This window comes from Oryctolagus cuniculus, chromosome 6, assembly GCF_964237555.1.
Source record: "Oryctolagus cuniculus chromosome 6, mOryCun1.1, whole genome shotgun sequence".
Taxonomy (NCBI): Eukaryota; Metazoa; Chordata; class Mammalia; order Lagomorpha; family Leporidae; genus Oryctolagus; species Oryctolagus cuniculus.
The window spans coordinates 159024442-159049909 of NC_091437.1; the positions used below are offsets into that span (position 1 = coordinate 159024442).

At 60.5% G+C, this 25468-nt stretch overlaps 1 protein-coding gene across 2 annotated transcripts in view; it reads right to left on the reverse strand.

The window, feature by feature from the left end:
* Nucleotides 1–3000: 3000 nt before the first annotated feature.
* The window catches only part of ST3GAL1 (ST3 beta-galactoside alpha-2,3-sialyltransferase 1), a 72916-nt gene continuing 50448 nt past the window's right edge, over nt 3001–25468 (reverse strand). For both annotated transcript variants that reach the window (XM_002710551.5, XM_051844060.2), the window contains 6 exons: nt 16722–17473; nt 10246–10442; nt 9258–9437; nt 8320–8365; nt 6363–6482; nt 3001–4848 (listed from right to left, as the gene is read on the reverse strand). In XM_002710551.5, coding sequence (XP_002710597.1) covers nt 4675–4848; nt 6363–6482; nt 8320–8365; nt 9258–9437; nt 10246–10442; nt 16722–17027 — 1023 coding nt within the window. In that variant the 5' untranslated portion in view covers nt 17028–17473 and the 3' untranslated portion in view covers nt 3001–4674. The remainder of the gene's footprint in view (nt 4849–6362; nt 6483–8319; nt 8366–9257; nt 9438–10245; nt 10443–16721; nt 17474–25468) is intronic.

Here is a 25468-nt window from a genome sequence, read left to right on the forward strand (position 1 = left end):
GCTGGGCTGCAGCTGTGCCCACAGCTCCTTCTCCACCCAGGTGAGGCACCTGATAGCCCTGGCGTCATCTGGAGGCCTACCAGGTGCCAGGCTCTGTTCTTTTTTTTTAAAAAAGGAATTATTTTATTTATTGGAAAGGGAGAGCAAGAGCGAGAGTGAGAGTGAGAAAGTCTTCCATCCGCTGGCTCAATCCACAAATGGCTGCCACGGAGCCAGGAGCTCCACCCAGGTCTCTTGACACGGGTGTCAGGGGCCCAAAGACTTGGAATCTTCTGCCGCCTTCACAGGTGCATCGGCGGGAAGCTGCATCAGAAGCAGAGCCTGGGAAGTCCAGGCGGTGCTCGGACAGGGGATGCCAGTGTCGCTGGTGGCCCCAGGCTCTGTTCCGTGCCTACTGCACCTGCTAACTCCCTGAAGCCCATTTCACACGGCAGGTTACACTCATTTCACACCGTGGTTCACACCCATTTCACACTGCACAGCACAAGGCTGGGCTTCGGATTCGTTAAAAGACCTGGGTGTGCCTGCCTCTTCCAGGCATGGGGCAGACACTAACGTGGCCTGTGTTCGCCCTGGCTGTGTTTATCTCACCCGGAACAAGCTCAGAGGAGCTAGGTGGTCGCTCGAGCCCCCAAGATGCTCCTGTTTGTGATCTCACAGCCCTCAAGGCTGCTAGAGTTGCACCCATTTTACAGATGTTGTGGCTGAAGTTCAGAGGTGTGGTGACTCCCTCCCGCCCCGCCACATTCACACAGTGACTGGGTTTGGCCCTGAAACCAAAGCCGAAACTCCGCTGTCTCTGGACGTCTCCGTAGGTTTCTACAGGGGCAGACCCTCACCTGGGAGGCCCTTGGGAGAGGTGGCGGGCCACGTTGGGATGGGAAAACCCCCACCACATGACCCTGGTAGAAAAAAACGCCAAGCACGCCCAAACGATAAAATAGCTCTTCTTTATTCGCTTTGATTCGGATCATTGGAAATATTCGACAATAAATAAAACACAGCAAGGGCTGGGGGAAGCAGACTCGCTACTGTCATTCAGAACACACCCAGCTGCCTTCGAGCAGTGGGGGGGGGCAGAAAGCAGCCCCGTGGGAAACACCAACACCCAGACACTCGCACCACAAAGACGAAAAGTGCTCAAGAGACTTTGGCTGTGAAGGGAAGCTGGGGAGGGGCTGAAGCGGGCACGCAGGGGGAGGGCCAGGGCCCCGCAGTCATCTGGGACGGACACCGAGTGACAGCTGGCTCACCGCTGCCGGCACAGGGCTCAGTGCTCTTCCGCTGGGCGGGGGGGTTGCTCACAGCCTGGCCCACGGCAGGGCTGCCCCACAAGAAGCTGCCTCCCTCCACTCCCTGCTTTGCCCAGCACAGGTGCAGGTGCCAGCGGGGGCTGCAAGGGCTGGTGTTCTCACGGCAAGAGGAGGGACGCCTGCGGGGGGATGGGGGAGCAGCTGGGGGCAGGTGGCAGGGCTTGCTTCGCACCAGACGCCCACCGTGGACACGGAGATACCCCAGGAGCTCTGCAGTGGGGCGTGCACAGCCACCGAGGCCCGGGCTCCAGCACCCGTGGCTGGACCAGGATGCATTGCAGCTGCCCAGGACGCGGGCTTCCAGTCATAACCAGGCGAGAGAAAATGAGTTCTGTCCTAGTCTGTTTCACGGGCTCTCGGGCCACCTGGACAACAGCAGGGAACGCAGCCATCGTGGCTGTCTGTGTTCTCTGTGCTTCTGGCCCCCTTTACCCAGAGGCCCAATTCACAAGGAGGTAGTACTGGCCTCCGGGGACCCCTCCGGCCACAGCCCCTTCATCAAAAGATCCACTCACCCCTACCCACCTGCCACCGCTCCCCGTCTGCTTTCCCAAGCCAGGGTCCTGCGATCTTCCTAGCCTCTCCCACTGAGTATGACCCACGGGGTTTACTGGTGCCTGGCAATCAGGGACTTCCAAAGGCAGCCACTGAAGGCTTTCTTCTTCCCATTGGTCCCGCCTCCCCCGACGGGTGGGAGAGGGCAGCGGTGGGCTTGGCTTCTGCCCTGGAGGCTGGGGCACTCTGCAGGTGTCGTGACCTCGGGGATGGCTCTGGGTGCTGTTTTCAGAGCCCTGGGCCCCAGAGGGGCTACCCTGCCTTTGCCCGGGCTCTGTGTGTGAGTGTGCATGTGTGTGCGCGTGCAGGGTGGATGCAGAGCACCTGCCTGGCCCCGGGGTTCCGCCTCCTCCCGTCCACGGCAGCCCCAGCACCCTCTGCGAGAAACTCTCTTGTGGGCTTCAACTACCTTCCCCCCGGGGAGGGCTTGGGTCGGCTGCAGCCAGCGGTGCATCTACTTCTGGCCCCAACGCCAGGCTGTGAAGCCATTGGGTGCTCACTGCTGAGCCCAGGAGACACGCAGATGAGGTTTCAGTGAGTTTTGGAGACTGTACCCTGAGAATGAATCCAAGTGCACGATGAGGACAGCAGGCTGGGCCGGGGGGGAGAGCGAGGGGTGTCTCTGCCAGGGGGTGGGCCAGGCTGCTGGGTGCAGGCTTGGTGGCCACGCCCACCTCTGGCACCAGTGGGTCCTGTTTTTGCTCAGGGTCTGTTTGACTTGTGCTATCTGTCACAGCTGGTGCGCTGCTGCCACTTTCAATGGGGCACTGCTTTGCTCATCTGTGAAATGCGAGAGCTGGATTCATGGGCTGGGAGCTCCTCACGGGATGCAGGGTGATAGAGAGAGACCACAGGGACACAGACACCTGGGCAGCGTCCAGGGCCGCCATGGCCACTGAGGGACCTACGCATGCTCAGTGGGCCCAAAGCAGCCACTGCTCATCCTGAACCTGGGATCCCTACACAGACTCAGCTGTTAGGGGAAGTGGCGGGGGGATTCAGGGTTCACCGGGGCTCTCTGCCCTGGTGCCCACTTTGGTCAAGTCGGTCCTGGGGGGTTAATCAGACCCCCAGCCGGCTGAGAGCCTGGCCAGCCTGCATCAGCCAGGGCAGGTGTTACGTTTGGGGGAGATTTTTTTTTTTAAAGAAAAACCACTTTCTGGACTCCGAGTCTCTGAGAATCTAATAAAAGCCAGGGAACCTGCTCCCAGCCAAGATGCGCCCGTGCACACCCTCAGGGAACCCTCACAGACCTGGCCTGCAGGGACCTCTGAGCGGCCTGAAACCCGCTGTGCCTTGGCGGAGGTCCCGGAGCACCTGTCACTGCCGCCTGTGGAGGACCCTGAGCGGAGGCGGGCAGGGCCCAGGGCTCCCAAGCCCGCTCCCTTCACCCCTCCCGCATGCCCGGGAGAATGTCACCCCCACCCCACCCCCAGCAGCCTCCTTTCAGGAAACGTTTTCTGCAGCAAGAATGGTTTTTCTGACCCAGCATCGGTAGCTGAGCCAACCCTCCCGGTTCCCCGATGCCTGCGGCTCCCCCGCCCACCGGGCCCCAGGGAGGTTCCGCTGAGTCGGGGAGACCCCAAGGCGGGCCAGGTGGAGCCACACAGCATCCCAGGAACCTGCTGAGCTGACACCACGAGATGTGCCCCAGACACACTGAGCCTGCGGTAGGGCCCCCGGCCGCCCGCTGCCGAGGTGGGGTTGGGGGCGGGGTAAGAGCAAGCTGAAGGACACACTGGCACCAGCAGCATGGGCACAGGTGCACACGATGTCAGTTGAATGAACGAAGAAATCAATAAATAATCAGGAAGGCTGAGGAAGAAGAAAGCAAGCAGTGGGGACGAGGGGATGAGGTATGTGCCAGTCCCCGCTGCTCAGATGCCCCCTGGCCCCGGGTCCCAGACTCTACAGAGGGAGCCAGCAGCGCCTGGGCCCAGAGCTCAGGCCCGCAGGGAGGACGCCGGCTGTGCCAGGGCCCCTGGATGGGCTCCTAACCCAACCACGTGAAAATCAGAGGGGGACATTCTATGGCCAATTGGCACTGGAGCGGCGCCAAATGGCATCCGAGCCTTGTCCCACTCTGGGCACTGGCTCAGGAACCTGGGAAAGATGCTCTGGACGCGGGGCGGGGCCAGGGGACCTGGCTGGGGGAGGGGCCCCTGCCGCGTGTGGGGCCTTCTGCTTCATTCTAGCCGATACATGCATTTCTTCCCCCCAATACCAAGGCACATGGAAGCCATCAGCTCTGTGCTCGGCCATCATCAGAACCACGGAGTCTGATGACTCCAATCAGAAGAGGTGCCTGCTCCCATCCTAAGTTTCTGGGAAGCCCCGTGGGGTCAGAGGCCTCTCCGCAGGGTGTGGCAAGGAAGGAGTGACAGGGGCCACACCAAGCGAGAAGCCATGCTCTGTGCCCACGGGACCCAGCGTGGAGGTCACAGGCACACCTGGCCCATCTCCTTGGGGGATGTCACCAGGGCTTTTCAGGTTTGTCACCCTGCTGCCCTAGAGGCCAAAATGATTTTAGTGTCCAGAGACTGGACCTTCCCCAGGGTCTCCCCCAAGGGCAGCCGTCGGGGGGGGGGTCCGCCCCACCTGAGACAGGTTCTGAGCCGAGCCACCTTGCTGAGTGGACGCCGCCCAAGGCCCGGGTGCACGAAGCTGTGAGTGGCACCCGAGCACACCCCGAGGCGGGCCCTCGGCGCTGTGGCAACAGAGCAGCTCCGGGCGATGCTGGGCCTGGAGACGGCGCAGGTGCAGGCGCGGCGCTGCGTGGCGCGGCCCTTCCTCCCACCGCGCGGCATCATCTCCCTTTGAAGATGCGGATTTTGTTGATGGCTGCCAAGGTGGCCGTGACGTTGGACTCGAAGTCCGCGTCGTGCACGCCCGTCTTGCGGAAGGCCCCTGCCGAGGGGTTGTTCTCCCAGTAGTGGTGCCAGTTCCCTTTGCTGTCGGCTCCGAAGCCATACAAATCCACCTGCAAAGGGGCACAGGGCTAGGTCAGCAGGTGCACTGCGGGGCCCGGGGCGGAACCTCCAGGAACAGGGTTCCAGGAACAGGGTTGGGGGAGGGGACGCAGACTCCCACGTCAGGCTCAAATCAGGGCTAGAGGTGTGCCTCCTCCAATGCTGGCACATGCCAAATGTGTTCCCCAGCTGCGACCTGGCGCCTGTTCACCACCGTGTCCCTGGCTCTCCTTCCCCCCACAGCACACGGTGGCCCGAGGACGTGTACAATTGCTACGTGTCATTTCAAACAAATTGGAAAAAAGGAAGGGAGGGAGGGAGGGAGACAGGCTGAAGGCTTTCTTGGAATCCCACGAGCCAGTAACCCACAACCCTGTTGTGGGTTCCCAGAACACCCTGGGGCTTGGTGAGGCAAAAGCATGTCAATAAAATTCTAGCCCTGGGCCAGCTAGAAGGCATCCCTGGAGGTGACTGCATATGGGTGGTCCTGAGGGGGCCCGGCAGCACCAGGGGACAGGTACAGCCCCTTCTCCAGCGGGGAGGGACTGGAATGGAGCGGCGAGGAGGGTAGGGCTTGGAGCTGAGCAGACGCCCCCAAGTCCCGGCTCTGCCACGCCGAGGCCAACCCCGAGTGTGGCAAACCAGCTCCCTGAGCTTCCCGGCCCTCATCTGCCAAGTAGGGTTAACACTCAAGGTCACAGGTGCTCTCCCTGAGACCAGCACCCACGGGGTCCAGAGGCCCTCACTGGCCAAGGCTGGGGGCCAGGCGCTGCTCTGTGCCAAGCGCCGTGTGGGTTATGGGGAAGTGTGGGCAGCCCTCCGTCAGGGGTGCTGGGGAGACCGGGGCCGCACCCTTGGCAATCACGGACTGGGTGGCCCCTGAGGGACACAGGCTCCAGTCAGGGCTCCCATGGCACGGAGGAGGGAGGGGCCCAGAAGGAACGCTTGAGTTAGGTCCCAGGGAGGAGCAGGGCAGGGACAGTTCCCCGGGAAAAGCAGCAGGGACACAGGCCCGCTCAGTAGGGACAGGAGGTCACGGCAGGAGGAAGCGCCCGGAGCAGGGGTCTGATGTGGACCCCAGGAGTCTGAGCAGCTGGGGAATGGGAGGGAGCCCCCATTCCTGGCTGCAGACTCCAGGGCAGGCAGGGATGATACCAGGATGGAGTGTGGGGTCCCAGCCCTGTGACCCCTTCCCAGAATTTCAGCCCAGGACTGAAGGGTGGGAGTGGGGGATGGGCTGTGTGAGCTAAGAAGGCCCATCCTGAATCTGGGGCCAGGGAAGAAGTGTGGGGGGGGGGCACCCTCCTGCTTACACAGCTGGCAGCGAGCCTCCCGGACAACCCAGGGGAATCCAGGCCCACACCCTGGTGGTGGGCGGAACTCCCGGGGCATCTCGCTCACAAGATCTTCCGGAAGGGATGGACGAGCCCTGACCACCCGCCGCCCCCTCACAGCCTCTCGGGAACATAGAAAGGGCGGCCTTCATCCTCAGAGTGGCCCAGCGGGCACGTGGCCAGGGGCGTACCTCATCGCAGATGTGCATGGAGAAGATGACCGACAGAATGCCCGTGGATGGGTACCGCCCGTGGCCCTGCAGCCAGTTGTCGAAGACATACTTGATGAAGGCCGGGTGGTAGATCAGGATCTGCGGGAGGAGCACAGGGCCAGGGTGAGCCACGACACACAGCCAAGGCCACGGGCACACAGCCGGCTGGGGCGGCACCTGACAAGTCACCTGCCCTGGCGGGAAAGACGGGCAGTGGCGCACACCACCCAGACAGAGCTGTTGGCACTGGGAAGGAGTCGAAGAGAGAAAGAAAGCCTGCAGGCTGGGAAGCTGACGTTTGGAGAGGACCAGAGGGGGACAGGAAGGGTTCCGGGGGGAGCAGCAGGAAGTGGGCAGGGGGCCTGGAAACACCCATGGGGCCACTGCTCTGCCAGCAAGTTTGACTTTTTTTTTTTTTTTTGACAGGCAGAGTGGACAGTGAGAGAGAGAGACAGAGAGAAAGGTCTTCTTTTTCCGTTGGTTCACCCCCCCAACGGCCACTGTGGCCGGCGCACCGCACTGATACGAAGCCAGGAGCCAGGTGCTTCTCCTGGTCTCCCATGGGGTGCAGGGCCCAAGCACTTGGGCCATCCTCCACTGCACTCCTGGGCCACAGCAGAGAGCTGGACTGGAAGAGGGGCAACCGGGACAGAATCCGGCGCCCATATGGGATGCCGGTGCCTCAAGGCGGAGGATTAACCAAGTGAACCACAGCGCCGACCCCAGCAAGTTTTATATTTTTTAAATGTATTTTATCTATTTGTAAAGCATAGCAAGAGAGAGAGAGAGAGAGAGAGAGAGAGCGAGAGAGCTCTTCCATGCACAGGTTTACTCCCCAAATGCCTGCAACAGCTGGGGCTGGGGGCCAGGCTGAAGCCAGGAGTTTGGAACCTAATCCAAATCTGCCATAGGGAGCGGCAGGAACCCAGCCACTGGATTCTATCAAGGGCTGCCTCTCAGGGTGCAGGTTAGCAGGAGCTGGATCAGGAGTGGAGCCAGGCGCTCTGCTATAGAAGGCAGGCACCCCAAAAGGCAGCTTAGCCACTGTGCCAAACACCCACCCCCAGAATCACCGATTTTTAAACCCTGTGTGCTGGGTTCCCTTCTCCTCGGGTCACAGATGCACACACGGAGGCTCAGAGAGGCTAAGGAACGTGCACCATGTCACACAGCCAGCGGGAGCAGAGGCGGGCGGCGTGGGGCTGGTGGCAGGCTTGGCCTCGGTTCCCCAGCCCCTGTGCTGGCTTACGACCAGCGGAGACTTCTCGGACTGCACAGCGTGTGTCTCCTGCTCCTTGGAGTGGACAGAAAGGCAGAGTCGTGCAGGTCTCTGATGACCCTCAATCTCTCAGGCTGGCCCGGGTACTGCTGTCTCCCAGGGGCTCTCCCGTCTACAGGTGCACCTGTGCCTTCCTCCTGGAGGGGCAGTGTGGCCCAATGCAAAGGGCAGGGTGCAGGAGGTGCCAGGAATTCAGTTTTAGCTGAGCCAGCTGTGTGACCCTGAGCAAGTTACCTGACCTCTCTGTGCCAATGGAACTAGGATAGTGTGTGCAAAGGGCCAAGGTGGGGGCATTTCACTCCTTCCTCCTTCTGCCTGTGGCCCATCTGCAGGGGGTGGGGGAGGGAGACATGGAGGCACCAGTGGTGAGGCCTGGCTTTGAGATACTCACACGCAACAGGAATGAGCCTGAGGCTTCCTACCAGTGTGGGCCCTGGGGGTCTGTGGCTGAGACCACCCCCAGATCTCCCGGACCAAGGAGCCACTTTGTGAACTTCTGCCAGTGCTTGAGCCCTTGCTGGCAGGGAAGTTAAATGAGGGCTGCAGCCTCCACTGGGAACCCTGGGGTCTGGGGTTTGGGGCTGGAGTCTGGCGCTTGGGTCAAAAGCCTGAGAAAGGAGACCTCGGGTGGAGCAAAAGGCTGGAGCCTCAACTCACCTTGTCCTGTTTCACTTTGATCTTGGCGGGGACGGGCACGTAGGTGCTGCAGTGGGAGAAAGAGAAGATGGTCATGTGGGGAGGGGGCTCCGGCCCAGCTGAGGCCCTCCCGCAGCCCCCTCCCCCCAGAGGCACTGACGGGGAGCTCGGCCGAGTGTAGCGCGAGCTGCGGCTTCACACCTCGCTTTCCTAGCAAGCCCAGGAGGAGCAGGACTTGCTCCAAACATGGCCTGAAGCAGCACCCAGTGCCGGAGCCGGGCTGTGAGGCCTCAGCCGCCCTCGTTCATCCATCCCCAAGGTCCCACGTAAAGGCAGAGGAGTTGCAGCTGTGCTGGCCTCGACCCTGCGGCTGCCCCGCGTGGGACGCAGGCTGAGGCCACATCCTGGCCGGGCCCAGCTCCCGCTTCCCTGCATCCAGGACAAGCAGAAAACACGAGCTTCTTGTCCCCAGCCAGACTCGGGCACGTGGGAACCAGAGCCAGCGGGGAGCCCAGGCTGTGCTGGTTCTGCCCAGGGGCAGGCTGCTGGCCAAGCCTCTGCTTCCTCCTCCTGGTGAGGATTACATGGAAAACAGCAGCTCCTCCCTGGGCAGGGAGCGCCTTCGCTCAGCCGGAGCCCAGGTGCTCTGCCTGCCCTGGCCACTGGAGGGCAGCAGAGGCATCAACCGCACTCTCCTTTCCCTCGCCCCCTCCCCCAGGCCTCCGCTGTCTGGAAAGCAGGGGGCTGGCATCGTGGGTGCACTTTAGAAGCAGAGCGGGGAGCAGATGCCGACCTTGGCAGTCTAAGCAAGAGTCCTTGGCAGGGGGTGGCCGAGCTGTGACTTGTTAGAGGGTGTGGGGTGGGGGAGGGGCAGTAAGCACTGGAGAGTGGGAATTGTGAGAGATGGGGGGGGTCCCGTGGAGGGGAGTGGGTGGAGGACGTGAGGGGCGGGGACTCACTGGGAGATGGTGCCCGTGGTGGTGGCACTGACCACCCACTGCAGGTCGATCGTCTTGAAGGGCACCAGCACCATGCTCACGTTCTCCCCCAGCTCCCGGAAGCTCTCGGGGTACACCAGATGGTGGGTGGTCTTGCTCCCCACGTCGCCCTCAAAGCCCACGGTGGGCGCCTTGTTCATCCTGGGAGGGGAAGAGAGACAAAGACACGTGGCAGGGCCTGCGCTGGGACCTCAGCCGTGTCCCCTCCTCCCTGGGGCCGCCTCTGTGAAACAGATACAAATCAGACAGGGCGTCCAGGCTTTCCTTGTTCTCTTCTCTCATCGCAGTGAGTCTAAAGCTCTCCAGGGCTGAGCGCCCGTGAAACGTCACTGTTGGTGTCCTACAGCCCCTCTTGATGGTCCCAGAAACCCCAGCTCAGACAGGCTGCTCCAGGCCACGGAGCTGCCCCAGGGCAGCGCTGAACTGAGGTCTGACCCTGACTCTGACCCTCTGTTCGTCACCATGCTCATTCCCATTGGCTGCCAGGCACACCGAGGCTCTGAGGGGCCAGTGAGAGGTCCGTGTGGGCGGCCAGCCCCATCCCTCAGGGCTACAGGGAATCCAGGATACACTGGGGATGTCTTTCTGGAATGTCTGTCCCACTTGGAGACGGGGCAAATGCATTTTGCATGGAAAGCCTGCAGTTCTGTTATAGCAGATTGCAAAGTGGGGACGGATTTGAATGATTAAACCAGAGTCTTCCAGCCACCCGTGCCCGCTCACCGGCCTCCCCATGCCCAGCTCCTGACCTAGGTGTGCAGTCCCCTCTAAGTAGGTCCATCTCAACCCTACAAGCCAAGACAGGGAATCCAAGGCTCAGAGGGGGCGGGAAGGAGTCTGGGGTCCCTGGAGAAGTCCTTGACCTTATGAACCCGAGCCCAGATACCTGCCACAGCTCCAGGGCCCCCGGTGCGGCGTGGTGGGTGGGGGCGAGGGCTGGGGCACTGACCTCAGCACGAAGTCGTGGCTGTCTATGTCCGGCCCGTAGGAGGACTCGCGCAGGTTGCCAGAGTTGCCCACCACGGCACAGCGCCGGCAGCCCACCGACCTCTTCTCCAGCACGGGGTCCACATCGCCGGGCACCACGCTGAACAGTTCCTTAATGGTGTCGTTCAAGTTATTGGGCTTCTTCTCCCTCTGGAGCTTCTGTGGGCAGAGGACGGGACAGGTCAGCCTGGCTGCGCTGCCTCTGGCCGGACAGGCTCTGTCTCCTGGCTGTGGAGCCACCTGCTGGGGTTTTTTAGGACCTTGCGTCTCCTTCTCTCTGCTGGGCCCCTGGGAATGGAGGCAGCTCAGACGCTGCCTCCTCCAAGGAGTCCAAGCTGCAGAGGAAAGAGCCGTCCACACTGCAAATGCTACGGAGCACCTCTGGTATGCTAGGGACTTGCTGTGGTCTGAATATTTGTTCCTCTGGACAAAACCCCCAAAGGTTAAGAGCGGGGAAGCTTCATCCAGTGATGGGGATCGGGGCAGGGTCCCGGTGGTTGCCTAAGAGACCACAGAGGCGCACGTGTGCACCTGATCTCTCACCACGCCATGCCCTCTGTCACCTCGGGCTCTACCAGCAGCAGAGGCTGAACCAAGGGCTGTGCGCCAACTGGAAGTCTCTTCCCTTTGTACGGTTGGCCTGGCTTGGGTTCTTCATTACAGCAGTGGAAAGCTAAGACAGGACTGCGCCAGCTGCTTGTGACAAAGACCAGGCACGTGGGAGAGGGGCGGGGCCCAGCTCAGCCCTACGCAGCACACCTGGGCTCAGCTCGTCAGACTTGGTGTGGCCCGTGTGGGGCTCACCCCCTTCCCTCCAACCTGTTGCTCTTTAGGATCTCTCTGTCTCTGATGAAAGAGCTTCTCTTCCCCTAAAGGGCATAGCCAGGACCTTGCGAGCCCACCCCACTGCCACTCTGCTCTGAATCTCACACCAAACCCAGACACCAGGTCTGGTACTGCACGCCCTCACTCACGCCTTACCAACAAGAGTAGTAGGTGGGCGGGCACTGGCTCCGCAGCCCTGGCTGGGTCCTGGCTGGTTGGCTGACAGCAGCAGAGCTGCCCATGCCATGTCCCCACTCTGCTGCCTTTACACTTCTACCCCCCAGCTCCCCCAGCCCATGACAACCAGGCTTCAGCCAGGCTGGAGTCAGCATATGCCAGACACACGCAGACCTCTGATGTCTGCGGAGCAAAGACCCAGCGCAAGGGTCGGCTGTCCCAAGACAGCCCCATGGTGACTGCCCACCCTGGTCTGCCCAGGACTGAGGAGTTTCCCTCTGATGCAGGTCTTTCCGAGCCCAAACTAGGACAAGCCGGTCACCCTTGCCCTGCCTGGTCAGCCCGCTGTCTCACATGGAGCCTGGGCTGCACTGGGCAGTGAGCACCTGTGGGTGCACCTGCCTTCCTCACTCAGCGTGAGCCTGGAGGGATCTGATAAGGAGCAGTGCACCTGACCCTGCGCCATGCCACTCTGCTGAGTTATTTCACCTGCAGAAGAGAAAGGATGCACTGGTGCCAAATGGGTAGGGGGGCTTGTCCCAACTCCAAACCAAGATGTGACCCTGAGCTTTTAGAACTGTCTTGGGGCCGGCGCTGTAGCATAGCGGGTAAAGCTGCTGCCTGCAGTGCCTGCATCCCATATGGGCGCTAGTTCGAGTCCAGGCTGCTCCACTTCTGATCCAGCTCTCTGCTGTGGCCTGGGAAAGCAGTAGAAGACATCTCAAGTTCTTGGGCCCCTGCACCTGCATGGGAGACCCGGAGGAGGCTCCTGGCTCCTGGCTTCAGATTGGCACAGCTCCGGCCATTGCAGCCAGTTGGGGAGTGAACCAACGGATGGAAGACCTCTCTCTGCCTCTCTGTCTCTCCTTCTCTCTCTGTGTGTAACTCTGACTTTCAAGTAAATAAATGTCTTTAAAAAAAAAAAAACTGTTTTAAGAGCTCCTAGAACAGGGCACCAACCTCTGGCCCTTGGAATCCTGACCTTGTAAATGCAGTAGCTCTAGGCATCAGATACTATTTAGCCAGGGAGAGTAAGGAAGTATCCTTGTAAGTTGCGACATGGGTGGAACCTTGGAAACATTGTGTTTAGCAGGCTTAGCCCAAGAAGCCAGAGAGAGAAGGGCAGAGATTGTAGGAGTCCTCCCCTGTTAGGCGCCCAGAGCCCTCCAGTGTGTCAAAACAGAAAGCAGAAAGGAAGAGTGGGGAGGGGCTCACACTTAGGGAAGATGGGGCTGACTAAGACGGGCTGTGGACAGGGAGTGGCGACCACGGCTACCTGAGGCTGGTGCAAATGACTCAGATTATGTTACATGTGCTTTACCACACGTTCAGATGCAGATTAAACACCTGCTGGTTACAGGATGCCCCCGGGCCACCACATCACTGGGGATTGTGACAAGGCTCAGCTCCTCAGTCAGTAGGGTTTGGGCTGGGGCCTGAGCTCCTACAGGTCTGACGGGCTCCCAGGCAATGCTGCTGGGGTAGCCAGGCCCCTCTGCAGGAGGCTCTGTGGAGGTGTCCAGCTGGGAAGGGCTGCCAAGCACTTGGCCATGGACTTGGGACCAGAGAGTGCCCTGGCATTGTGCCACTCCCTGGGGGGTGGAGTAAGCAACAGCATGGCTACCTTGTACCCACCGTGCAGGGGTCTTTACTGAGCTGCTACTTCCCAGTACAGCAGGTGCCCTCTGCCATGGAGACCCCAGGGTTGAGAATTCCAAGTCTGCCATGGACACAGGCAGGGAGCGTGTCCTGCACTCTGCTGGGTGTCGTGCCTGGCATCACCTTGCCCTGTCCGACTGTAGCTCACTCAGCTCTGCTCTCAGGACTCATGGAAGACAAAACAGCTGGTTGCTCAGGGAAGGGGCCCTGGCAACCGTACCCCAGGTGGACAGAAAGGACCGCTTGGCACGAGTTGAGAATCACTGGACAGCACAATGAAAACAGGCAAGGCCAGTGGGGCCCGGCTCAGCCCTGTGCCTGCCCAGGCTTGCTGGCGGCTCCGGGTTTGCAGGAAGATTGACAAGGGCTTGCGAGTTGCCTAAGGAGACCTCGGCCAAGTAGTGGCAAGTGCACAGCAAGGGCAGAAAGGAAATGAAGAGAGCATGAATGGCCCAGCAGGGCCCAGGACAGAGTGGAGTCTCTGGGGCTCTGGCTGCAGCAGGTCTGGAACCAAAGCGAGGTGAGTGAGGTGCTGGGCGCACGATTTAAGGAGCATAACCCGGCCCGGCCTCTCCTTTTCTGTGAGCCCTGGGGCCTCCGTCACTTGCCCTGTACTGGAGCCCGACCTATGGGAGTTGTGCAGTGGGGACTCCGGCAGCAGCTTTCCTGCCTGGAGGCTCCATGGTGGCCTTCTGTCCCCTGTGCCCGCAGAGTGCGGGGATGAGCTGCACTCCCTGCACACTGTCCCTGCTGCATCTGGGACCAACACGAGCGGCTTTCTGGCCTTAGCACAGAGGGCTGGCACCAAGGGGTCTTCACTGCAGGCCTTGTTCTCATGCTCAGTTGCTGTCTGGCTGGCTCCTTTAGCCCCTGGGCAGCAGGCCTGGCACGCAGCTCAGCACAGGCCCAGTGTGGGTTTGCTGAACAGAGACCCACACCAGCCAGTGGCCACACCTTCATCCTCCCAGTCCACGGCTGCTCCTCTGGGGCTCTGAAGGCTGACCACAGCCAGAAGCAGAGTTCTGTCGTTTTGATACACAGCCCCCATGCCAAGAACGTCACGGCGTGTCCTCATTTAGCTCCCATAACCGTCCTGTGAGAAGGTGATCTTATGTACCCATTTCACAGATGGGAAGGCCCAGGCTTGGAAGACCCAGAGCCTGACTCCAGGTCCTTTAAGCAGAACGCGACCTGATTGCCCTTCTGCAGCAGGGAGACCCGGAAAGTGCAAGTGGGGATACAGAAAGTCACACTGGTGGGCTTGGGGTGAGGGCAGGGCAGAGGGGTGCCCGGAGAGCTTGGCCGGGGCCTTGCCAGAGTTGGGGCTTGCATCGGGTGGAAGGCATTATTTTGTACTTGATATTGGGCATGGATGTCTGGGGTGGGAGGATGTCCCACCAGGGTGGGGGTGGAAATCTGTGGAGGGGGTCACAGTCTCCTTCTCTCTTTGTAATGCTCCCCTGCCCCATCTCCAGGGCTCCCCACAGCCGGGGTCAGGAGAGAAGGAGGGTCAGTGGAGCACCACCAGGGCTGGGTGTGCTGCAGCTGATCAGTTTCCTGATCTGTGAAATGGAGATAACTGGCTCCCAAGCCTCTCCTCCACCTGCTGAGTCCTAAGGCCGCTCCCTGTTTGGGTCATGTGCACGCTGTGTAGACAGACTGATCCCTAAATGCCTTCGCAGCCAGAATCCGAGGGTGACACTGAGAATCCCCAACCCCGAGCTCCTAAGGGGATGTCTGAATTCAATCCAACCCTGCCAAGGGCACTATGGGGGGAATGGGAGAGCCAGGGAGCGGAAGGGGATGTGTGAGGCTGCCATGCCAGTGGGGTCCCCCCTTCTCTATCCCAGTGGCCTCCCTTACCAGCCAGAGACCAGACATGACAGCTGGAGACACTGTGGCTGCGTCCCTGGGGAGTGGGTGACACTGGCGTCTAAGCGGGCAGGGGTGAGGGGGGCAGTTAAACACCTTGAGACGCACAAGGCTCTCCAGCCCCTGCTCAAAGCCTTGTCCTGCTGACTTCCCCACCGCCTTCAGCAGACACACGGACTCTGAGAAGGCAAAGGCCCTGCCTGTCCTGGTCTCTGTCACGTCCCCAGAGCCCAGCCGCGACCTGCGCGCACAGAGCCCGGAGCCAGGACTTAGCTGGGTCCTGGCACACAGCCAGCACCTTGGACCCTTCTAGGGCCCCCATGCATTTTCTGCTCATTTCTGGTAGACTGAGCTCTTGGAGCAGGGCGCCTTTGGGAAAGTGCTGCGCGCGAACTCTGCTCTTGCGAGGTCTCCCTGGCTGGCTGGGTGCCCCTCGCCGCGCCTTTGCTTGGTGTGGCACAGGAGGGAGAGACTGCACGCGCTATGTCAACGGCCCTGGGCACACACGGATTCCAGCCCCTGTGCTCCATTTCCGGCTCCTGCACACACATTCTCACGTCCCAGGTCCATGCATAAGCTGACCCCTCTGCTTGGGGGCGCCCTTTCTCTCTGACTTCTCCAGGGTGAGCTCAGCCTTCTCTTCCCCTGGGAAGCCCAGCCCAGGGGAGGGGTTAGAGGCCCCGCCCCCATGGGCTTCTGCATTTTTCATGCCCACTCCCCACGCAGCACCAAGGCTCTGCCTTGGGACACTGTTTTCTCATCTCCCTTTGCCCCCAGCAACCCAAGCCAGCGTCTTCTCCATCTCCGTCTATTGGTGCTTGGCATGTGGGCGGTGCTAAGTCAGTGCAGACTGGAGGGATACTGCTGGCTCCCCTCGGGTCTACTTGATGGCCAGCACTGGGGTGATTTTTCAGAAACCTGGATCGGATCCCAGGATTCCCCACTTAGAACAGCACAGTGGCTTCTGGCCCCAGACTCTTCACTGTGGGTCCTGCCTATGCTCAGCTCTGCCCTCACAGCACTGCCCACTGCCCACGGCACCCCAGCCACACTGACACACCCAGGGGATGGATGCAACCCCAGGGCTCCTGCACACTCTGCAGAACCTACAACACTTTCTCTAGATACTTCCATGACTGGTGCCTTTTCTGCCTTTGGGTCTGGGCCTGGGTCTGGGTTCAAGTTGTGCTTGATGGACCGCCTTGTATACAAGACCCTCTCCAAGCTTCCCCCATCACAAACTTCACCCAAGCTTCCTCAAAGCACTTCCATCCCAGCCTCCCTTGTTTATCTGATCTGCTTCTCATCTGTCTCTCCAGAGTATAGTCCCGGGAGAATAAGGGCCTGGTCTCTATTTTGCATTCTGAAACCTAAAGTGGGAAAAGCAGTGGCCCCTAGAAAGAAATGTCCAAGCGCTGGTCCCAGAACCCACGCATGGGACTCTGGGAAATTGCCAAGGACCTCTGGACGAGCCCATCCTGGATTCGAAGGAAGCTTGTGAACCCAAGGACAGGCGTCCTTCTGAACACAGGGAAGGGGGGTGTGAGATTGGGGAAGCAGAGTTGCAGCCCTCAGGGAGGCAGAGACAAGGAGTGACGTGTCTACAACCCATGTGGCCCAATTCTCCGAGTCCCCAGGAGGCTCAGACCCTGCTGAACCTTGGCTTTGGACTTCTGACCCCCCCAGCTGTGCAAGAATGACCTTTGACTGTTCGTGGCTGCTTGTGATGACAGACACGGGAAGAATGCAGTAGCCCCCACGCTGACTTCTACATGTCATGGCACCTTGGTAGGCAGTGGTCGAATGAACCAACCAGCGAATGACTAACAAAGAATAGCCGCATCCTACCGAGGGCCCGCAGGGCCCCGCCTCCCCCTGCAGACCCCGCTGCAGCCCGGGCCTCACCAGCCACCATCTGTAGGTATCTTCCTCCATGAGAGCGTTGTGAGCCGTGAGCAGCGGCTGCATGGTCTGGTTGAAGCGCTCGTCGAACCAGGCGGAGAGCTTGCGCTGGCCCACGCAGTGCGCGCAGGTGCACGGCCGGGTCTTGATGAGCTTCCGCAGGTTCTCCGAGAACTCCAGGACCATCTGCTTGGGGAACCAGGTGGTGGCCACCATGGTGTGCGAGTAGTTCAGGAGGAAGGAGGTGAGGAAGATGAAGAGCATGAGGAAGGCGAGCGCTTTGAGGGTCCTTTTCCTCGGAGTCACCATCTTCCGTTTCCCGAGGAGGCCTCCTGCGGACAGGCTGGGGACGAGCACTCCTAACTGAGGGCAGTCACGGGACAGGCGGAGCTTGGCTCTGAAGGGCGGCTGTGGTCGACTTTACTGCCCCTGGGGCACCGGCCGCCCCCGGCTTCCCGACTTCACGTGGGGCGCACCGCGGCTATGCGTGGCGCGCGCTCAGCAGACGCGGGAGCCCGCCGCTTCCGCAATCCCTGAAAAGCTGATCGTGTCTCCTGACGGAGCTTTCATTAAACCTGGAGACAGTGGCCTCCGTGCCCAGGCGCAGGTGCTCAGTGGGCGCTCACTGATCTCCAGGAAGGTCTGGGGTCCCCAGGGCTGAAGCCTGGCGGGAATCGGCTGGCGCAGGTCGGAGGGAGGTCACTGGAGGTGAGGCGGTCCGGGGCCGGCTGGAGGAGCCGTCGCTCATCTGTGAGCTGTACAGGAAGGGAGGAAGGAAACGGTGAAATGTGGTGGGCTTTCCCTCTCCACGCCTCCCCGGCACGCCTCCCCGGCACGCCTCCCACGGCCTTCCCTCTGTTGGTCCAGCCGCCGCGGCAGGGGGATCCGAGGACTTACTGATCCTCTTGTACCTCAGCGTGTGTATGTGTATAATGGGCTGTTTGCAAGGCTGCCAAGGCACCTGCAGACGGAGCGGCCCAGCCACGTTTCCCACAGCCAGAGCCTAGCATCTGTGGGCACCAAGGCCAGTCTAGGAGATGGGCTGGCCCTGCACCTGAATCCAGAGCACATGGGATTTTCTCTCTTCCTTGTTCTCTCCTGGATTTGGGATCTCCACAGGAACAACAAGAAAATGCTATGCCCAAGGTGTGGCGCAAGCCCCCAGCCACCCTTCCATGAGCTCTGCCAGCCACTGGAGGGGGTTTTAGTGACCCAAGTTCAAGTTCTGGCTCATGGGGCTATGTGGCCAAGAGCAAGTCACTCAGCCCTCCTAGAGCTCAGTTCCTTCTTCCATAACATGGTACATGGAGCTTCTGGGAGCTATTAGGCAATTGCTAAACTTTAATATTCCTTTTCCAACCTAAGCAAGAATACATGAGCTGACACAATGGTATACCCACAAGCATCTGCTCAGATAATCCTCTAGGCATTACTTCCGGCGAGATGCTGGTTTCTCTGTTTGCCTTAGAAGAAACTGAGCAGTTAAGCGACTGACCAAGGTGCTGGGGAAAGGTGGAGGCAGGCTTGGAGTCCCAGTCCACAGCCTTCTGTTCCTTGCACCTGCAGAGGTTGGGGGCGGGGGGCAGGAGAGGGGGTGTGGCCTCTGCTCTGGAACTGTGTCTGTCTGGTGACCTGGTCTCAGAGCCCCACAGCGGAAGGGGCAGAGTGAAAGGGGGACACGTTTTCCCAAAGCCAGCCTCTCAGATGCCCACAGCAGGTGCAGCCCCGCCTGCACACTTGACTGTGATGTCTCTGCTCCCCAGGCCCTGTGTTCTGATCAACTCCTCCCCGCCCTCCATGTGCATCCACCAGTGAAGGGCTCATTCCTTCCGGGAAGTCCAAATTGGAGGCAGACTCTCTTTTTTGGTAGAGGGAGGTGCAGCTCAGAAACCAGATGAAGCCACAGCTGGAGCTCCAGATGTGCTGGCTCCTGGCCTGCACCCATTCACCCCAGTCCACCGCACGCAGAACAAGGGCCAGGCTCGTGTTTATGACCTGGTGGTGTCCCCAGAGTCCCATCCACTGCCCCGCCTCCCAGCAGGCAGCCCCTCTCTCACGGAGTTGGACAACCTCATCCTCACGGCCAAGCCTTGAGTCCGCCTGGCCAGAGGAGGGGCCCCACCCCTGCCACCCCTCCCCCCACAGCGACTGGTGCAGGGCTGGGCACGTGCCTGGACCCCGTTGGGGAGGGATGGGGCTTTCCTTTCTGCTCTGGCCATTTGGATGTGAGGCCGGCACCAGGCTGGCCGCTTTGCTAGCTTGTGTGGGAGAGATCGGAACAAAATCCCTGATCTCGCTCTCGCCATGGCTCAAGTAAATTCTCTTCTTTGTTATAAGGCAGATAGACGAGTTGGAACCTGAGCACCATGCCTGAGAGCCACGCCACAGTTGCTCTGGCTTTTGTCCCCACTGGGCAGGAAGCGCACCCCAGCCCCTGCTGACCCGTGTGGGTCTTGCTACTTCGGTGAGGCTCACTGGGACCCCAGACAAGGCTGAGCTGCAGATGCCGTGGGACTGGGACACCCTCCGTCCCCAGGGCATCCTGCCAGCCACCTCTCTGTGTCCCTGCTACCTAGTAGGCTGTCTTGCACATGCCAGGGAGCTGGCAGATCCAGAGAAGAGGATGGGGCCAGGCAGATCTGCTCACAGCAGCCAGGAGTGGATGGTGGGAGGGAGCGAAGGGGGCGTGTTCGGGGCTGGAAAGGTGCAGCTGCAGCCACGGGAGCGCCCTCCCTGCCTGGGGGAGGCCCGGCTCCCCCTGCTTGCACTTGGCGTCACAAGGCCCTCCTTGCACAGCACCTCCGTGTCCCACCTCCCCACTGTGAACCGTTTGGTCACCACATCCTGGCCGGCTGGTTTCCTGGGACAGCACAGGGTGGCCTGAGGTCAGACCCAGCAGGGAAGAGGGTCCTCCAGCTTCCGGGCAAGAACAGAGACCCCTCCCCACACTGCTCCCCAGCCATGGCCAGCCCCCTGGACACATGGGATCCAGAGACTCTGCTTTCCTGAACCCCCCCCCCCCCAGCAACTGGCAGAAGGAAAAATGGCCCAGGCAGATCTGGGTTCAAATCCTGCTGCTTCCCATTCCCGGCCCACCCCTCCAAGCCTTGGTTTCTGAATCTATATAATGGGATGAACAATGCCCACAATAAGGTGGCCAAAGGAGAGAAAATGACTTGCTCGAAAATGACCAGGTTTGCCCTTGGGCTAGAGCAGATGACTAGAGAGATCAGTTCTGTCCCTGCCCCTAAATTTCCGGCTCCTCACTTGCAAAAAGTCCACCAGATCCCCCAGCCAGAGCTACTGTCAGGCTTCTTTAAAAGACCCAATAAGGGGCTGGCACTGTAGCACAGTGGGTTAGGCTGCCACCTGCAAAGCTGGCATCCCATATGGGCACCGGTTCAACTCCCGGCTGCTCCGCTTCTGGTCCAGCTCCCTGCTATGCGCTTGGGAAAGAAGCATGGGATGGCCCAAGGGCTTGGGCCCCTGCACCCACGTGAGAGACCTGGAAGAAGCTCCTGGCTCCTGGCTTTCGCCTGGCCCAGTCCCAGCCATCGTGGCCATTTGGGGGAGTGAATCAGAGAATGGAAGATCTGTGTGTGTGTGTGTGTGTGTGTGTGTCTCCTCTCTCTGCAGCTCTGACTTTCAAATAAATAAATAAATCTTAAAAAACAAAAAACACCAAATGAAATCAGGCATCAAGAATAGCAGCCGTCCTCAAAAAGCTTGTGGAAAATACCAATTATGAAAAAGCTGTACATGGATTTCAACAATCTTTTAAGTGCATTTCCCCATGAAATTTTTTAAAGGTGTGGTTCCAGCAGACTGCATGAGTTGCTTTAACCCTGTGAGGCTCTGGAGGACAAAGACATCACCGCGTCTGCCCCAGTGGCTGGATCCTGATGCACTGTGGGTAAAACCAGGCCTCCCAGGACCCAGAGGGCTCAGAGACAGCCGGGCCTCAGGGCAGGAGGCGGAACACAGTGTGGGGTCTTTGGGGTCAGACCCGCGTGAGTTTGCCTTCCCCAGAAGGTTCCTCAAAGTGGCTCCAGCAGTTCCCCTGTGCTACTCCGGTCACCAGGGGCCCCTTCCCACATGCCTGGGGACGCCGGCGCGCTGCCCACTGGAGTGCACAAATGTGCACATTTGCAGGACAGGCCAGGGCGTGCTCCTGGCCTCCAGCTGCTGTGGGGAGGTGCTGAATGGGGCTGCCTCATTCTGCACGTTGTCTTCCATGGTTTGCAGTGCGTAGTCCCAGCCGGCATCCCTGTGCACGGGCAGGTGAACAGCACACAGAGTACGCTGCCTCCCCGCCGAGCTGGGTAAGACAATCCACTACTGCAGGCCCAGGGCTGCCCCAGCCAGACGCGGGCAGCCACGTCTCTCCAAGGGCCACACGCAGGAGGGGTCAGTGCAGAGATGCTTGTGGTGTAGCCGGTGCTCAACGCACGGGGCTTGCCTTGTCAGCCACGTATAGAGGAGGAAGTGGAGGCTCAGACGTGGGAAGGAACTGATCGAATTCACAGATCCGAGAGATAGGCAAGCCGACTCCAGCCGGTCTTTGCGTCAAGTGCAGTGTATTTCCTAGCCGTTTCCCTCCCCCCCACTCCACTTATGCTAAGCTCGGGTTCCAGGAACAAGCAGCTGCCCTGGGAGTCCTAGGATTTCCATGTGCGCTGAGCCCGAGCCGAGGCCCCTGGCCCCCGCGTCATTATGCAGGGCTGGGTCTGCCCTCCGCCTCAGTGCCCCATTCCGAGCTCGGCCTATGAGAAGCCGCAGCCCAGCCAGACACAGTGGGAGCCGCCTGCCCGGCAGCCTCACGGAGCCCAGCCCTGTGCCAGGACTCCTGCCCCTGGACATCTGCCTGCAGCCAAGGGGGGCCCCATCCCGTATCTCAGGGTCTCTGGAGTCAAGCACGGCCTCCACTTCTGATCCACTTCCTGCTGATGCGCCTATGAGGCCGTGAAAGAAGGTCCAAGTACTTGGGTCCCTGCCACCCACATGGGAGACTCAGTGGAGCTCCTGGCCCAGCCCTGGCTGTCACAGGCATTTGGGGGAGTGAACCAGCAGGTGGAAGATCTCTCTCTATATATGTTCCTCTGCCTTTCAAATAAATAAAAATGACTAAATAAACTTTTTTTTCTGTGAAAAGGTATCCACAGGTCATTTGGCTCAGGTTCCCCATGCCATGGCTAATTCTCCATGCATCAGCCTCACCTGCACCCCAGGGCTTTCAGGGTACCTGTCCCCTACTGGCTCTTACTGTCCCTGAATGTCCCCTACTGCCACAGGACCCCCGAGGCCAGTGCCTGTGCCTGCGGGGAGGGCCCATTCCTCCCTCCTCCGTGCTCCCCGTCCTGCAGCAGCTGGGAGCCTGGAGACTACATTTCCCAGCTTCCCCTGCCCCGCGGGGCTCTGGACAGGTTGAGGTTCCATCAGTGAGGGCTGCAGGGTGGAGGGAAGAGGCAGGGCTGGGGGCTGCCGCAGTCCCCGAGTGCCGCGGGGGACTCTGGGCTGGCTTCGGGGTCCCTGCCGAAAGCAGCGAATCCCAAATCCCTTCCTTGTAAGCACCGACCCTGGAATTAAGCCCTTCTGCTTGGCGCTTCTGCCTCAGTTTCTTCATCTGTAACATGGGTACCTACTCCGCAGGGGTGCGTGGAGAAGTGAGAAAGTTGGTAAAGTCTCCAAAATGGTGCCTGGCACAGCCTGCCTGCTGGGTTTTACAGAAAGCCCTCAAGTGGTTTCGGTTTTCTTGCAAGAAGCACCAACCACCAGCCCACCCCAGGCACATTTCTGCCTCCTTTCATTGGACAGCTATGGGCGCAGAGCTCAGAAAGGGGAGTCAACTTGTCCAAGGACACACAGCAAAATGATGCCAAAGCTGAAACCAGAACCAGACCCCAAACTCCAAGGCTCACGTGGCTCCTTGGATGGCACCTGCTCTGTTCTACAGGGCGTGCCTGGGGGGCTGCTTCTGCCATGTCCCAGGGGGTGGGGGCCTTGCAGCGAAAACACACGGAGGCCTCCTCTGTGTGAAGCCCAGGAAGTCACACGGGGCCGACTTCAAGACCCCCAACTGGAAAATGGAGTTAAAAAGCCACCCTCGGGGCGGGCCTTTGGCATAGCTGTTAAGACGCCCGCATTCCACATCAGAGTGCCTGGGTTCAAGTCCTGGCTCCGCTCCCAATTCCAGCTTCCTGCTAATGCACACCTTGGGAAGCAGCAGGTGGCGCTGCAGCACTTGGACCCCTGGCACCCACCTGGGTGCATCTGGATGGAGTCTGGGCTCCCGGCTCCAGCCTGGCCCAGCCCCGGCTGTTGCGGCCACTTGGGAAGTAAACCAGAGATGGGGCCTTTCTTCTTCTGTCTCTGTCTGTGTCTCTCTCACTTCTATCTCCCTACCTTTGACATCAAAAACAGTTGTTTTTTTTTTTTTTAAAGAAAGTCACTATAACAACAAACCAACAAATCGCTCTACTTCCACGGTGGCCACATGTAAAGCAATGAGAGCCAAGCTGTTGCCAGCAAGGGCCTGCCACGGGCCACGGCCCTTCTCTGCTGTTCGAAGGCTGGTGTGAGATCTCACTGCCTGAGCGCACTCCACCCCTCCACCCCGATGTTGGTGGCAGGTGCTCCCTCGGCTTTCACACATGGGGACGCAGGTGCACAATGGTCAGGCAGCCTGCCCAGGGTGCAGTAGGGGAGGGGGCCAGCCGAGGCTGCTGCTGCCCCTGCCCTGAGCCTGGAGCGGCTGGATGGTTCCTGGGTGCAGTCCTTCTCGCCAGCTCAGCAGGCCAGCAGGGCCAGCTGTTCCCGAAACCGTGTGCGCTGGGAGGCCTGGCCTCGGTGCCGTGGACTGAGAGGTGCGGTCCTGCGCTGGGGGTGGGACAAGCGTGGAGCCCCAGGGTGTGGGCACAGAGAGCTGCCAGGCAGGCTGGACCCCCTGAGCTCCAGCCCTGCTGCTTCTTCCCATGGCCACTCCCCCGGGAGCCTCCAACCCTGCTCCAACCACTGCCGGGGCATCTGCCCACCCCTAGATCCAGCAGTCCAGATCTCTGCATTGAAGCCCAGACCACGGACAGAATCAGGTCCTCAGGCCCCTACAGGTTCCAGGCTCAATCCCAGGTCCCACTAGGGGGCGCTCTAACCAGCTCCTCCCCAGCCAGGCTCCCCGGTGGCAGCCACCATGGCCTCCCCTGAAATGCAGTGATCTGATGCCAGTGGGAGCCACAGAGCAAGAGGTCCCTTTAGCCCGTGACTGCTCCTGGGGTGGAGTGGGGTGGGGGCGACTTCAGCCCAGCCATCCCCTACTCTGGAGCCCCTCTGCCTCTGACCTGCCCTGGGCTCTGCCCACTTCACCCTCTGACTCCTGCTGGCCTCAGAAAGGCCTGGGGTCCCGGGCTCCACTCCTCCTCCTGCAGATCCCAGGATCCCCCTGAGCACAGAAGAGACTCAGCACTGATGGAGGAGGCTGGAGAGGGGTGAGGAGAAGCAGGCAGAGGGCACCGTGCCCCCGTCAGTGCATGGTGGTGGTGCCGGGGATGCCTGGGACAGGGAGGGAAACACAGGTGCCCTTCGGAGCGGCTGCAGCGGCTGAGCCGGATGGCCATGTGGGAGGTGTCCTGAGCAGCATGGACTTGGGTGTGAAGGCAGTGGGGAGCCCCTGCAGGTTTGTGAGCAGTGGTCAGCAGTGCCCACAAGTGGCTCGCTGGAGGCGGGCTTGGGGAGGGGCGCCCACGACAGCCCATGGGCGTCTGGACAACAGCCTGGTCTCCATCTCAGCCACAGGAAGCGCCAGCCACTTCTGGGTATCGGCTTCCCTGCTCCTGTGCCGACTTTTGCCCATTTCCCCCTACTCTAAAGGGGCTGGGTTGCTACAGATCCTTGCCCTCAGACTTCTTGCTTATCCCCTTGTTGGGGAGCTGGGGAGAAAATAAGGCTGCTTCCCTCCCCCCACACCCCCACCCCCTACCCCGCCGTGCCCCCAGGTGCACCCTCAGCTGGTGAATCCTGGCCGGTGTTTGCTGGGGACGGGGACACAGGAGCTGCCCCTGCAGGGCTCCATCTGCCCCAGGCTCTAAGCTGGGTAGGGCTGCTTGGTGCCTGTTTGACCATCCCAGGCAGAGCCAGCTGAGGTCCGGCGCTCAGGGTCCTACAGGGAGTGCCGGACGGGTGCTGCAGAGGCAGGTGCACTGGCCGTGTCTACAGTGGGGCCGCGCCCCGCACTGCTCTCACCGCACACCCTGCCGTGCCTGGGCTCAGGGGCACCCCGCGGGGTGCACTCTCTGCTGGTCGTCACGGCCCCTCGTGACAGCTGTGAAGATGCCACCCCACACCGCGTGCGCCTGGCAAGGGGCTCAGGCGGGCTCAGCACAGCGGGGAGAGCTCGGGATTGGCTGCTCAAAGCCTCATTAGCTGCGTGACGTGGACAAGCGCCTCAGCCGCACCCGGCCACACCTTGTCCTGCGTGCAGAGGAGAGGCAAGAGCAGTGCTCCTGGGACCCTCAGAAGGGCCCTTAAGCCCCGCCCCCATCTCTTCTTTATCAGAGCTGAAATCTTCAGCAGTGACGTTGGCTGAGGACAAACCTAAGAGCTTTATTCCCGTCAATCACCGACTTTATCCCTGCACCCACTTCACAGATGAGCAAAACAAGGCCCAGAAAGGTTAGGCCACTTGGCCCAGGGATGCACATTTTTGTAAGGGTGAAGCTAAATGGAGATCCAAGTCATGAAGCTCCCGGTACCGCATT